The sequence below is a fragment of the Erithacus rubecula genome (genome assembly GCF_903797595.1).
Source record: "Erithacus rubecula genome assembly, chromosome: 1".
In the NCBI taxonomy this organism is placed as follows: Eukaryota; Metazoa; Chordata; class Aves; order Passeriformes; family Muscicapidae; genus Erithacus; species Erithacus rubecula.
Window position 1 is genome coordinate 56,883,568 of NC_136658.1, and position 15,343 is coordinate 56,898,910.

Sequence of the window (15,343 nt, forward strand, 5' to 3'; positions counted from 1 at the left end):
TTGGAATTAATTTTAGGAAGATTGTTTTGAGTTGTAGCAGTCAGATGGGCTTATGCAGAGTGTTACAGAATGACATGGGATTTTTTCTTGGGTTTTTTTGGGGGGTTTTTTGGTTGTAGTTTTTTTGTTTGTTTTGTTTTGTTTTTAGGGCTTTTTTATTGAATCATAGAATGGTTTGGGTTGGAAGGGACCATAAGGATCATTTAAGTTTCTTTCTTTAAGGAATGAACAGTATAGTGAATTTTGGCATCAGCATAATATTTATAGGTGCCTTCAGAATGTTTTTATGACATTGTCAATAAAATTTTTTGGAGAGAGGGCTAGGATAGAAATAGTTTCCACATAATCTTGACTTTTGACAAGTGTGTTGTGCAGCATTAGACAGAATTGCAGATAAGGATTAAAAAATTGTCTGGTCAACATAAAGGTAAACAAGACTTTAATATAAACACGAAAGCAGCACTTTTAAAAATGGAACTACCTTCAGTGCAGGTTTGACTAGCCCACAATTTCTCTGTTCATTGTGTTGCTGTGCAAGGATCATTTAAGCTGAATTTGAACAGATTCCTTTTTAAAAAACAGCTTCATGTCTCATGAAGGAAGTAAAATACTTGAGAATATTCTTTAAACAAAATAGCAGAAAGTAATTATTCAGAATAAAAATATATGACAGGAGTGAGAACCAGTAGGGGGTGTAAACTGGTAGGAACTGGTTTTTCTTCTTCCCAGATGGGAGGAATGCCTCATGTATTAGTCTTACATGTAGGTGTCTGCCAGCTTAAGTGCTGGGAAGTTGTATTCTATACTTGATCTGGGGGATTTCGTACCATCTCAGCCTCCAGATTGCTAAGTAGGTTGCATTGATTCAATTGCTACTTAGAGCAATCAAGAAGACAAGTTGAAATGAAAGCAAAATGGAAAAAATGCAAGTCGTGGCATGAGCAACAGCAGTATTTATTCACAAGTCATTTGGCTTTCATGGACCTGAGTGCAAAATAATTCAGGTAAGTATTATGTAGAGTTCACAAGAAATAGGGTAGCATTGTGGTTTTTTAAATATCAGTCTTTGGGAGCATTTTAAAGAACAGTTCTGGGGAGAGATTTAGATAATTAAAACTAAGCAATAAGCATATTTGTAATCTGAACAATTTTTAAAGATTTCTTCCTTTCCTTTTTTTTTTTTTTTCTTCCCCTGAACTAGCTGTCTCATCTTCATGCTATGCATGACCTAATGGAATAGTGAATGGGTGAAACTGAGTTGCAGTTACCTGAGATGAAATCTTACATGATCAGTACTCTGTACTCCTGAGTAATTACTTGAAACAGCTTAAGGATGAAAGTAGAGACTGAAATATTTGAGGGTTTATATTGAATTTACAGCTGTCCATTTTTTATTGTATACAAGCTGGTAAATGCAGTTTGGTTTCTGTATTGGGTCAGAAGTGTAGGGTAAGCAGCCCTGCAGTGAACCATTATTCTCCAAACTAAGTTGTGATGCTTCTGTCATAAATACAGAGTATTACTGTTCTCTTTTTCCAGAGACTCTTCCACTAGGTGACCTTGCAGCATGTTTCCCATGCAGAAGGAAGATGTCCACTTAAGATGTCTGCTTAGGTGGTGGTGAAAACTCTGCTCTATAGCAATGACTGATCTCTATTTAAGAAGTTGTTTTTCTTGTTTGGAGATGCTTTGGCTTAGTCTCTCCACTCACATGAATAAACCTCTTTTGTGGGAACTGATAGCTAATTTTTTTTCTTTACTCCCACCCTGTTTAGAGAAACTGGTTTTTGCATCAGCCTCCTGAGTCTTCTCATTAGGGTGGGAGACACTACCATTTTACTCTGACTTCTTCCTGCTTTTGCTCTGTAGGGTATTGTTTCACACCTTCAGATCTGTTACTAGGCTAGGAGTTGTGTGTCTTGAAATGAGGAAACTCTTTGCTCCCTTTCCTAAATCTTGGTGTTTTCCTGGGTTAATATGACAAGATGTATTTTTGAGCCTTTCAAAAGTTTTCCTCTGATCACTTACTGGACAACTCTTTGAAAGAGAAGGTGATTAATATTGGTTGCTTAAAATGACAGGGGATTTTTGTGAAGAGAGGATTTAGCAATAGAAAACACAGGCCTTCAGAACTGTCTGATTTGAACACTTCATGAGGTAGCATATGGGATTAGTTCATCCCTATGTAAACTCAGTGACTCAAATGGTTCAAACAGGTTAGTTACATACCCAAAATAGCCACCTTCTTATTCTGACCTTTCTGTGGATTTTGCTACTATAAATTGAACACTATTCCTAGGACTGTCTAGAGGCCCAGTAGCTGAACACAGATTTTTGTACATAGCAGTAGAAAGGAACTTTTCATTCCCTTGTTATGTAGCGTCTGTTTAGTAAGCCCTGGAATGACTCTGTTTTTGTGTTACAACATGTGATGATATGTAAGACTTGAAATAGTGAGAAGTACTTCTGTTACAAGTGTTTATAGAAACAAAAGTTAGAGTTATATATATCCAGAGCTGTTGGACTCAAATACCTTTGAAAAACAGTACCTATGGGTTCAGAATTAGTGTTACAGTCTAAGTAGTCTGTGTTTGGCTGCCATGAACAGTGGTTATTCATCATCAAGGACACAGAGTTAGACAATAAGATTGTCACAGTTGCTGTTTAGGTTAATGCAGCATGGGAATCTACAGAGACCACCTACCACACCTATAGTGTGATGCTCTGGGGAACTGAGGCACTGTGGAAGCTAAATCAGGAGTGGAGAACAATTCAGACTGTGTGTCATTCAGGGCTCCCAGAGGCTAGCAGTGTTCTTAGAGGAGAGCAGGGCTTGGTGCCCTGTGTTGGGTGGGTGAATTGGAAGTTATGGTTATTTCTCTGCCAGGGTACAAAGAAGGGTCTGATACCTTGGTATGACAGTGAGTCCAGCTGGTCACTCAGGCTTACAAATATCAGAGAGGTGTGTTGTAGATCATTAGCATAGTGACAGCTTTGGTCACCAAAAAGGCCAGTCCTAGCTTGGGGAATTCAGCACAATTGTTCAGCACAGTTTTAGTTATTGATTGCTGATTAAGATGGTGTAGCTGGTGCACTGGTGTAGCTGAAACTTCATAGTCCTCCCTTGCAGATCTCTCCTCTGCAAGCCAGATGTGGGGGGACGGACTCCAGCTGGCAAACTGCGATCACCTGCAGCTGCCTTCCCACCAAAAACATCGTGAACATGTCAGGCTTTGCTTTCATCCAATTTTTTAGGATCCTTGCACTGTAGCATCAGGATTTGTTACAGGATGAAGGTTTAAGTGTAGCTACTGTTTTGATAAAGCAGTTTTCCCTGTGATGAAGGTGAAGCTGCAGAAACAGCTCCCCCTGTTTGATGCTCTCTTCCTAAAAGCTTGTAATTTTGCCTTGTGCTGTTGACATTACATGGTAGGATTTGTGACAGATAATCAATGTGCTCATTGTTATACAATATCTGTGTACCTAATTTACCACCACAAATGCAAAATTCTGAAATATTTCTGAAAGTGGATCAAGTACTTACGAAAGCTGAATGTCTTCTTCTCTGGCAGTAGTCAGTAGAAAGGTGTACGTGGTGTGTCCTCCCAGTAAGCTCTCCTGTCTCCTCTCCTTGTTTCTTCCAGCAGCATAAAATACTATTAAAATTAATGTGTAATTATATTTCTCCATGGCAGCTGGGGGGAAGATCTGCCCTCTGTTTGCAGTGTCTCTGTTCCTACAGCTGATGAAACATGAGGACATGTGTCCCCATTGATTCAAGTGAAGCATCCACTTCTTGAAGCTTAGGAAAGAGACTTTATGAGAAGGCAGAACATGATCTCCAATGAAATATGCACTTGTGAGCTCAGCATGACATTTAAAATGGCACTAAATGGAGTGCTGTGCTGTAGCACCATCTCTGCTTTTAGGGATGTTACATCAGGTTGCTCCCAGAAGACTGATGTATGGCAAAACAAAACCCATTGCTCAAAATTAGAGGCTAAGTATTACCATGTTTCTCTCTTAGCTTCTCAAAAAGTTAAGCTTTTATTCTGAGCTTCCAGCTGAGCCCTGTATGAATGCTGTGAATGCTTCCTGGTGGTATATAGTGCAAACTTCACAGCACTGTGCTACAAGAAATCAATTGGGCACTGCAGTATTCAAGGTGAAGCTCACCCACAGCACGCTTTGCCTTCCTAAGCTTCCCCACAAAGGCTTTGGTTATACATTAGACAGAGTTAATAAAGGAGTTTTTTCCCCTAAAAGGAGTACTGACTTTAAATACCCCGTCTTCTTTTTCTTTCCTTCAGTGATGGGGAGGGAAAGAAAAGAGCATCAGCGTGCAGCAGTGAATCTCTAAATGCTGCGGGGGCCACGCTCACACCTCGCCGCATCTCCTGGCGGCGGAGAATATTCCTGCAGGTAGCTTCACCTATGAATAAATCTCCTTCCAAGATGCAGCATCCAGGTCTGTGTGTGCTTTTAAAGAAAATAAACAAGCAGTTGTTAACCAATACTGTAGTGAACTGCAACATGTGATAATATGAAAGGGAAAAGGGAGTCGGTGTGGTGCAATATTCATGCTAGAACCTTGCCAAACATCAGTTGTCCTCATTTGGCTTTAGATTATTTAGGTTTTTTTTGCTTTGAAGAGAGGATTTTGGCATCAGAATTAAATGAATTGCAATCTGCCATAGCTGCTGTAGCCAGGAAGTTACGGCAGTATCTTACCTACTAAGATATTCTTTTTAACAGTTAAGAAATTTTTACCCTGACCTGTGTACATAATAGGAGTGCTTAAAGAAAATGGTAAATTTTGTATCTTGTCCTTGTAGTGCACATAGCACCTGTTGAGTGTGTTAATATTCTTACAGCTTAAAGCTATTCTAGGTAGAAATCTCTGAAATAGCTGAAATTGTGCTATTCATAAAGTCCTGTTTGGCAGAATTCAAAACCATAGGAAAATGACAAACTCTATATTTAGAGTGCTATGGAAAAAGTAGCTTTAATATAGAACCCATTGTAAGCCATAGCAGTAAACAAGCTTGACTAAAGAAGGCTTTATGGGTAAATGTCTTGTAGTAACTGTGAAAGGAGCTGGCAGGGGAAAGGTTTAAAATACTGGATGACCTTTTGTCTAACTCAATTTAAATATAACTTTATTAATGTAAACAGAGCACTTTTAAAAAAAGAATTCTCTATGTTGCACTGTATTTTCTCTGGAATCAGCAAATCACTGCTGAATGTGAAAGACAGCTGTTTTTGTTCTGCTATGACACAGATTTTCATGATATGTCAAACAATCTGAGTTTCCTGTAATAGCTTTCTGATTCTTTGCAGATGGTCATGATGGAAGTGAATTGTTACCCTTATCCCTTCTTGCTCCACCCCTGGAGGAGGACCCTCTTGTTCTAGTATTGCAAAATGAGGATGGTCCAGATAAAACTGGAGAGAGGAAAAACTCAGAAGAACTACAAAGTCTGTGGAGAAAAGCCATCCATCAACAAATTCTGTTACTTCGAATGGAAAAAGAAAACCAGAAGCTGGAAGGTTAGCTATTTAGAAAATACCCCTAAAAGCTATTGCAAATTCTGCTGCCTGAAGATGAAAATTGGTCTGGTGCTGGGCACCTCAAATACAGATGTTGTTCTCTAACTTTTTAGTTAACAGTACTAGAAAAAACCTGTGTTTTCCTAGTCCTGTCTCACAGTCTACCAGGTTCACCATCTACCTGACTTAAAATGAGTAATGTTAGTGACAGAAGAAAGTGGTAAATTTTCCTTTTTGAGTGCATGTTAGACAAAGGATTCTACAGTCTGTGTTGTATCTGTCTGAGTCTAGGAGTTCTAGTGTGAAGTGGAGTGAGAACAGGTGCTGTGTGAACACTTAGGTATGGTGAAACCTTACCCTTTCTATCTCGTTTCAGTCCTTTGCAGCTCATGGCCTTTCTCTCCAGGCTTTTTGTTCTTCATTAACCACATCACAGTGGTAATTTATTAATGCTTGCATCCAAATATGATTTTTGAGCAACTGGCTCTTGAGGTATGTCAGAAAGTTCTGTTTTTTGGAACATGAGCACTGTACACTGAAAATTGAGTGCTGTTAGAGAGGGATCTAAAGTTGACCATTCTGATAGTCAACTGCCTGTGCTTCTGGCTAGGATATTTTATTAAGACTGGTCAAGACTCCCACAAATAAGATAGGATGCATAGTAGACAAACAAGCTTTTGGTGCAAGTTGAAAATTCCAGATGTCCTCTCTATAACTGCTGACTTCATCTTCTCCTTTAATGTTGTATAACCTCTAGTCTGATTCTTCATACTACCATACTGCTTCAAATATAATGATCTTGTTGAGGTTAGTTAACTCTTTTTCCTCCTTTGGACTAGCTTACTGGGAAGGCAGGGAGAGGAAAGAAAAGCATCAGGACAGAAGACTTTCCATGTCCCTACAAGTGAACATCCTTGAATGTATTTCCTACACATATGGTGTATTTCTTGGTGCTGTTTCTCACTACGATTTGTCTCCCTGTTGACAAACAGTTCTGTGGAAACTCCTAGTTTCACAGGGAACATCTAGAGAGAACTTCAGCCAAAATATTCATTTCATAAACCATTTTAGCAAATAGTCTATTTTTGTGGTGTGAGGAATGTGGAGATCTGCTGTGGTGACTAATTTCATGTTATTCCCTCTGATACTTGGAGCTGCTGAGGGATAAACTCTTTGCTATACCTGCGCTCTGTGGCTGAGGGTGCTGAAAACTGTTAAATCAGTCTGGTTCCTTCAGACTCAGTTACAAGTTGCTTCCATTCTGTAACAGATATGTAGAAATCAGGTTGTTCCAACCTGATCATTTGTGGTGAAAACAGGACTGTTATCAGTAGAAATGCCAAACTGGCACACATTTGCCATCCCACATTCTTGGTTTGTGCTCTGAGGAGCATGTCTCCATTCTTGTATTCAGGTTCATGAGTACCCCTGGTGAAACTGGTGCTCTTGCTAACTGGAATTCATCACCTTATTTTCAAAGGGTGAAAAGTAAACTGTTCTAACACCTAACTCTAGGTCTCCTTCCTGTGGGCTGTTACAACATGGGCCATTTTATGGACAGGACATGTACAGACCTGATACATTCCAGACAAGCATAGCTTCAGGTGGTTCTTTGCATCCTAACCTACAATTAAATGTACATTCCAGGAAAGGGAAATGTAGTAACAGAAATTTCTTTACTTGAAGCCAGGTTCCTAGCTATGAAATTTATTAGCTGTAAATACTAGACTGGCTTAAGACTGGAATAGTTGTGGAATTGTTTCTAGTGAATTTCTGTTAATCATTTGTTGACTTTTATGTACAAAATATTAATAGAACCTCTTTTCCTATTCCTTTTGCTGTCGAGGAGACTTGAATGCTATTAGTTCTTTATTTTACAGAAGGTAAGTTCTGTCAATTGCACAAACTTGCTTTCTTTTCCTTTTCCTTTTTTCTGAGAAGGTAGAAGCTCCTTTTTCGAGTAGTTCGTATAGAAATATAAGAGCTGCAAAAAGTAGCAGGCCACCTAGCAATGATTGGGAAAAATATTGACAAGGATGGTTTAAAAACCAAGGATGGGGTAGTAGGTAGGGCATATATGATCAACAGGCAGACTTGCTGGCTTTCACTAGGGTTAGTTGCACAGTTAATGTGGGACTTTGTTGTCACACTGAAATATGTAATTGCTGTCTTGCATCTGTTGCATGCTGCTTACAAGAGTGGGAATTCATGGGTGAAGTTATACAGCAGTAGGGTAGCATTTGAAATCACCCCAGCTGAACTCCAAATTCCCACACTCCCATTTTCATGGCAGTGCACTGCACTTTGTACAAATGCCTGCTTCTGCAGGGGCTCCTGTAGTCTTGAGTGGGTAAAATCTCAGAGGTGTAACATGGAGCTTTTGGAAATAATTTGTCAGTTTTGAAGTGGGCTAGGCAATGATCCTGTGGATTGATTTAATATTAACACTGCCTGAAGTGAAGATGGTGGTGACAATGGTGACAAGAAGTAGTGTAATAAATACTCTGTACCTGGTTGTCCTATGCAGCAAAGCTTTTAAGTTTATAACAGCAGGAGTTCTGTGCTTCAGCACAAATGTATCTTTCTGGATATGGTTCCTGCTGGTTCATTCTGTTTGCACTAGTCAGCCTGATGCCAAGAGCCCATCTCACTCTCTTAAGAGACATGTAAGAACTGGAACCAGTGAGATTGACTTCAGTTCAGGATACTTGCCTAGCTTGCTTGCCTTAATCTCTAATACAAATATTCATATGTTTGGGACTTTCCATACTCAAACAATTGTAATGTTCAATAGAAACAAGAATAAAGTGATCAAAGGTGTTTTTGCAGAACAGATGCTGGGAAGTTTTGTTAAGTGGGTATTTTTTACCCCAAGCTTTAAAAAATACTTTTATGTGCTTCATGGATTGCTAATATTCATGACCCAGTAAGATAAGTTAAATTGTTATATGCAACATCTTATGACAACTGGCCCATCTAAGCTATAAACTAATGAATTGTAGCTGTGTTTATTCATTGTCAGATTATTGTATAGATATATTTAATTTGAGTGGGGTTTCTGTATTTGTTGTTACATTGTAATTTTCTGATATTCTGTCTTTCCATGTGCTCTTCCTTTTTGTTCTGTGTTCTAGCAAGCAGAGATGAGCTCCAATCAAGAAAAGTAAAACTGGATTATGATGAAGTTGGCACATGTCAGAAAGATGCTATAAATATTTGGGATAAGAAGTTACTAAACTGCAGAGCCAAAATCCGATGTGACATGGAAGATATCCATTCCACTTTAAAAGAAGGTATTTATGTAGGAGGGCTTTTAGCTCTGAAGTCTCAAGATCATATATTATGTTCCTTTCTGATATTAACAGAAATCAGCAATACACTTTTTCCAGTAGCAAAAAATTGCCTTCTTTTCACAAAGGTGCTGCCTTCTCCTGCAGAACAGAGAATAATTTCTGCTGTGCTTGCAGTGTACAGTTATACTCCTGAAAGCAGCGTCTTGTTTCCATTTGTCATTACATTCAAGATTGAACTTGGAGCCTCTGCAACCAGCATTATGAGCTTTTGGGTTCTGATCATGGATCCAATTGACTCTGAGTTTCAGATGTTCTGATTTTACTTGCTTACTGAGAAGGCAGGACCATAATGTCTGCTGTGGACTGCGCCCAAAACCTAGAGGAATCAGAGCCAAGTTTTGGAGAGTCTGGAATACAGTCACTTTGTATTTCATTTCCTGGAGTGAATGGCTGTGGATTTTGTCTTGAAGTAGATATTCCTGTGGATTAGCCATAGGGTAAGAGGGTATCCAGAGGGCCTTGTTTGTATAATGCAGATGTAGGGCCTGATTGCATTGCTCTGCCCTCTTCTGTAGAATCTCACGTTTGTGTTACAGATGCTGAAAAATAAATCAGTGTAATCTGGCTGTGGTGCAGAAGGGAAGTTTAAGTTGCTACTAGAGTAAATTGTCGTAGATATAAAGCAGTTCCTGTAAGTGACTTGTAGAAGTCTGCCAACAAATTATTTACCTTGATACCCTATCTTCTGCTGTTGGGTTGCAATTCAGAGTTGGAAACAAGGATATGGCTTTTTAACTTGTCTCCTTGTTAAATAATTGTTTACCTAGAGGGTATTAGCATTTTGACTTTCAAAGGTTGGTTTACAGGGTTAGATATCGAAGGGGGATGCATCTGTCCACATCTGTGGACTGACACGAGCAGCCCTTTGCAAAGGGAAAGAGTTGGACTTCCGTGTATACTTGTGAATTTAGTTCAGCTTTTCTAAACAGGCCATTCTACATTCTGAGTGTAGTTGTGTATCTTTTCCTGCTGTAGGCTAACAGCTCAGGAGTGGCAAAAGAAGAGGTATCTGTACCTTAGTTGCCCAAGGTACTGCTCAGTGTGATTGCCCTTTAGTTTGTAGGTCATGTTTAGTTTGTGGGATTGAGCTGTGCCTACTGAGTGAATGCACTGCAGAGTGGAGTTCACTTTGTAAGGGATCCTCCAGAGTGCTTCAGCCAAAATTATGACAAAGCAAATTCTTTTGTTGTAGCACTAAAAATATCCCCTTGCTTAGGCCTCTTGTTTTTTGACTGACCTGCAGGTGTACCAAAAAGTCGTCGGGGAGAAATTTGGCAGTTTTTGGCTGTGCAACACCGAGTCAGGCACAGGCTGCCAAACAAGCAGCAGCCTCCAGACATTTCTTACAAAGAACTTCTGAAACAACTGACAGCTCAACAGCATGCCATCCTCGTAGATCTAGGTAAGTCTGTCCTTTCTGACTGGTTTTGTGGGTTTTTGAGTGAAAGACACACCAGTCCTATTAAAAGCTGCTGCTGAAGATAGATGCTGCTCTGTGAGCTCCATTTTCTGTGTTATCAGGATACATTCTGTGTATGCCACATAGAATCCTGTAAGCAGATGATTTTTTAGGCTATGCCATTCATATTTACACCCTTCTGCATCTGTCTGAAAAGAGAAGTCAGTTGCTTCTGCAAGTTCTGTGCAGATGAGAATATTATATGAGTTCAAAAGGCGCAGTCCAAAATCAGTGGTAAGACACAGATTGCTCTGATTAAAGGCAAAGTGCATATGAAAGCAAAAAGAGGGAAGAGAAATGCTGTTTGTTAGATGGATTGGGGATTTTCTTCAGAAGAATTGAATATCAACTACTCTTCTCTTTTTGCGTCAGGACGGACATTCCCTACACATCCTTACTTTTCCACGCACCTGGGAGCAGGACAGCTGTCACTGTTCAATCTCTTGAAAGCATACTCTTTGCTGGACAAAGAAGTGGGTTATTGTCAAGGTATAAGTTTTGTAGCTGGAGTGCTGCTTCTACATATGAGTGAAGAGCAGGCCTTTGAAATGCTGAAATTCCTCATGTATGACCTTGGCTTCCGTAAACAGTACAGACCAGACATGATGTCGCTGCAGGTAAGGCAGCAAACCAGAGTTTTAAATTACTTTTGAGCTCTTGGGGGTTGCTTAGCTTCTTCAGGGCCTTATGAAGCTTCTTATACTGTCTTGGAGGTTTTGAGGTACATGTCTATTTTACTATCAAGCCCCTCTCTGCCTCTCAATTTGCAAACAGAGAAGTTGTAAACTTGCAGAGTTTTTCCTGTCACACAGCCCTATAATCTCTTCAGAAATTCTACTTTCTGCTATTTTGCAATTCTTTTTCTCATCCTCACTGCTCTCTCTTCCTTATACCAGAAAATACCTGATATGCTTTGTTGTGTGTGGACGGAGCTTAAAAATGAGTTGGATTTTGTTTTTCTTCAGTCCATGAGCACTGTAGATTTCTCTCTTGTAAGGCCAAGGCAAGTCAATAGTGACACCCAGTGGCCGGTCAATGTGTTCTGCAGGCAATTGTAATTGGGGCTGGTCTGCCTTAACTCGTCATTTCATATCTTTTTCTCTCTACTTTTTTTTGTCTTCTACTTCATCACCCTCAACAGAAAGAGAAAACAGTTGAATTTTTAATCGTTTAATTATGTTATGCAATGATGCATGCTCTACAATATTATTTAACACCTATAGATACTCAAGACTGTTTAGGAGGGAGACAGAAAATATTTCAGATCTGTATAAATTTCAGGGTTTAAAGTTTGAGAAATATTTCACCTTGACCTGATTTAAATAATTATGATATGCTAAAATAAATATGATATGCTAAAGCCACCTTACATATTCTTTATTATAAAGGAATATACCATTGATGAGTTGAAGCTTTTATAATCCACAGTGGAGGAAGAGAAAGCAAAGCAGCAGATACAAAATACAGATACTCCTTTTTTCCCATTCTCCCTGCATAGCAAAAACACATAATTGAGTTAAACTAAGGGGAGAGTTTCTGCCCACTTTTCATGATCAGTCACTTTAGGTGTTTATTTGGCAAATGTCTAGAGCAATGGAACAGATTGTAGTTAAAGAAGCTGTATGTGCTTGTTCTAAAAACTATAGAGGGCTGTGGATGTAAGTATGCTATAACAAGTTTGTTGTTGATGAATTAAGAGTGAACAGCCATGAAAGGCATTTTTTCACCTCCTCCTGTTCCATCCCCCCCTCCCCCCCAATATTTAAACCAGTGAGGGTCAAGTGTGATAAATGCATGTTTGTGGGTTTTTTTCCTCTAGAAGATGTGTGTGTTATACTGCAGTTGCAGACTTCCACCTCTGATTATTTGAGAGCATTCACATGTCCAGGATTTGATATTTTAATTCAAATGAGTATGGTTCTTTCATTGTCAGAACCTCTTACTAAGAACACTTTTAAATTTGGGAAGGTTTATCACTTGTAGTACTGTTTTTCTTTTAAATTAAATGATATATCTTTCCCCCCAGTTTGCTTCTAGGCAGTTCTTCTGTTAAAGATTTTTCTACTCTAGACAAACTAGGCAAGGAGACTTAGAGAATCTTACTATATTTGGGTTGTTTCCTAATAGGAGCAGAGTACTGCAAATTCTTTTGTATTTACAATAGTGAAATACAGGCAAGCTTATAGGCAGAATTGGCTTCAGTCCTGTAGAAAAAAAAAAAGTTGTGTGATTCTTCAGGGTAATGAAAACTTATTTGACCTAGATCTTTTAGTTGTTGTCTGGAAAAAGTAGTAATCTAGGTCCTTAGTTCATAATGAGCTATCCCAATTAGTTTACTGCTCTGTGATGCAGTTCTGATTTCACATATATGTTTTGTATTGACAGTGTCCAAACTGGCTTAATTGTTATTTTACACGATTAAAGCAAGAGCTCAAATGCATGCACAAATTTAGCTGTTCTGCCTGAATAAAAGTGATCCTCTGCTTGTGCTCAGTGCTGACAAACAGGTAGCTTCAAGTGCACTCAGCTTTTGGTAGGGAACAAGCATGACCTCTGGAAGCAGGAAAATAGCTGGATTTAAGGAGTCATTTTCTTATTGAGGAACAGATTCACCTAAAGCATAAAGCTGTTGATAATAAAATTGGACCTGACAACTGATCAATATGTGTCTGCTTGTCATCTTCTGCTTTCTGAGAGAAGTGTTACAAGGAAATAATTTACCACAGAGTGATATTTTTAGCCATGAATAGCACCTTTTAACCATTTTCCCTTGCAACCTTTTATGGGTTGTACAGCAACACTTTTTGCATCAGAATCTTAAATTCCACAGGACCACTGGGAGATGGGCTGGGAAATATGTATGTGGTACACCTCTGTATAAGATGTATTTTGTGGTACAGAAACTGTCTAAAGTGATGACTGTATCATTGCAGTTTTAAATGCAGCAAAAATAAGGCCAAAATTCAAAGAATTAAAGCTGAAATGCATAAATTTAGTCTCAACTCAGGGATAGTTTTGACATCTTGGAAGAGGTACAACTACTTTCAGTCCTGCAAGACTGAAAGTTCTGGTTTGACAAAGAGCAATATATTCCCTTCTTACCTTAAGCCTGTGAATCTGAAATGCTACTTCATTAGTAATCAGGTTCAAACTGTTCTTTGTTATTGACTGCCCTGTTGGTTTTAATTCATTAGTGGCAGGTTGTTTATACGTGAGTAGATACCACTCGAGGCCCCAGGAGGCAATTAAGCTCCATTTTACTGTGCCATCTGTACTGCAGTTAATTTCCCTTGAATGAAATATGAATGATTTGGAAAACTGAGTAAAGCTGAACTTTTCTTTCTTTACTTTCTCCCCCCCCAATCCCCTCATGCACTCTAGATTCAGATGTATCAGCTCTCAAGGCTTCTGCATGATTACCACAGAGACCTGTATAATCATCTTGAAGAGAATGAAATCAGTCCCAGTCTTTATGCTGCACCATGGTTTCTTACACTGTTTGCATCTCAATTTTCATTAGGATTTGTAGCCAGAGTGTTTGGTAAGAAAGTTTATTCAATTGAAATAATAAACAGAACAATGTCCATTGTGTTTTGAAACACTCCAGGAGAAGTTTTCTACATGCTGGGGACATTTGGGGTGACTGTTGTGGGTGGCAAGTAGCTACACTTTTCATGGTGGGATGTCAGCTCCTTCTTAAGAAAATCCAAAAGATATTTCTTGAAACATTAGACTTGAGCAAATAATTATATCTTTTCTTACTACCTGAGAGACTTCTGAAGTGTAAACAGCAGAAAGTTTATTGTTGCAAATGTATTTTATGCAAATGTATTCAGTTTATATCAGTAGAAAAGTTCATCTTGTCAAACATGCAAGCTGAAAAAAAGAAAATAAATTTTTGAATTCTGATTCTAAAATGTTTTTAAAAAAATTCGAATTAATTTGAACTTAAAGGCTGGTTTAGGTGTTCATGTATATACTGAACAATTTCCAAGTCTTCATATGCCTCCGATTTCATTTAAGTAGTTGTTTCATTAAAGCCTTCTCAGGCAATATCTAGTACAGAAGCCTAAATACTGATTATGCCTGGTAGTGTTTACAGTATCAGGATGTCAAGTAATTATTTTTGTGTTCTTTTCTTATCCATAAGAACTTCCAACTTAGTCAAATCTCTAATAATGCTCCTTTTTTAAAAATTTAAATTTATTTATTAATGCAAAACTCACTGTACTTGTATATGCACCAAAAATATAAATTCATGTGTAAGGTACTTCCTCATAAATCAGATACTTTTTTCTCATTTTCACCTTTTGTCTTTTCCTAAGAAGGCTGATCTTTGTCTCATGTTTTAATACTGGAGTGTGCTAGTTTCTCAATTTGTGTGGTGTGTTGGCTTGGCAGCAGGAAGAGGGTTTTGGTTGGTTTGGCTTGATTTAAAGTTTTAAATTTTTTTCTTTTACCCAGTGCTGGCTGCTGTCTGGGTAAACAAATGATTGGTGTATCTCTTTCTCAGTGGTCTACCAGTCATGTGAATATCTGTTTCCTGGTGGGATTTCTGGATTCTGGGACACTTGAGCATTTTGTGTTTGTTTCTTTTTTGCTGTTTGTTTTTAACTTTTCTAAATGATTTTTTTTAAGATGAGAAAGATGGGAAGGAGGTTTGGTGTTCATTTTTCTGTAAATGCAAGGCAGGTTCCCATTTTGAAATTGAAAAGTTACTGTGTTGTTTTACTTCTTAATCATTTGAATTCCTGAATTTCTAGTATCTTATGGACCACTGTCATATTCGAGGAACAAATAGCTATTTTCTATCCTTCACAAATTATATACTTATATTATGCTGTTTGAATCACAGACTTGAGAAGGGAGAATTTCAGGAACTGCATTGGAGGGATATGGCTGCCTCATCAGTGGCCTTGTGTTGCTGTGTGATACTGGATTAGGCCATACTTCTTAAGTATCAGGATCAGGAATTGAATTT

The 15,343-nt window shown here is 38.5% G+C and overlaps 1 protein-coding gene across 3 annotated transcripts in view; it reads left to right on the top strand.

The window, feature by feature from the left end:
* TBC1D4 (TBC1 domain family member 4) overlaps positions 1-15,343 on the top strand; it is a 95,142-nt gene that overhangs the window by 73,303 nt on the left and 6,496 nt on the right. For all 3 annotated transcript variants that reach the window (XM_079313684.1, XM_079313685.1, XM_079313686.1), the window contains 6 exons: positions 4,311-4,468; positions 5,341-5,550; positions 8,685-8,843; positions 10,147-10,305; positions 10,735-10,979; positions 13,744-13,903. In XM_079313684.1, the coding sequence (XP_079169810.1) occupies positions 4,311-4,468; positions 5,341-5,550; positions 8,685-8,843; positions 10,147-10,305; positions 10,735-10,979; positions 13,744-13,903 (1,091 nt within the window). The remainder of the gene's footprint in view (positions 1-4,310; positions 4,469-5,340; positions 5,551-8,684; positions 8,844-10,146; positions 10,306-10,734; positions 10,980-13,743; positions 13,904-15,343) is intronic.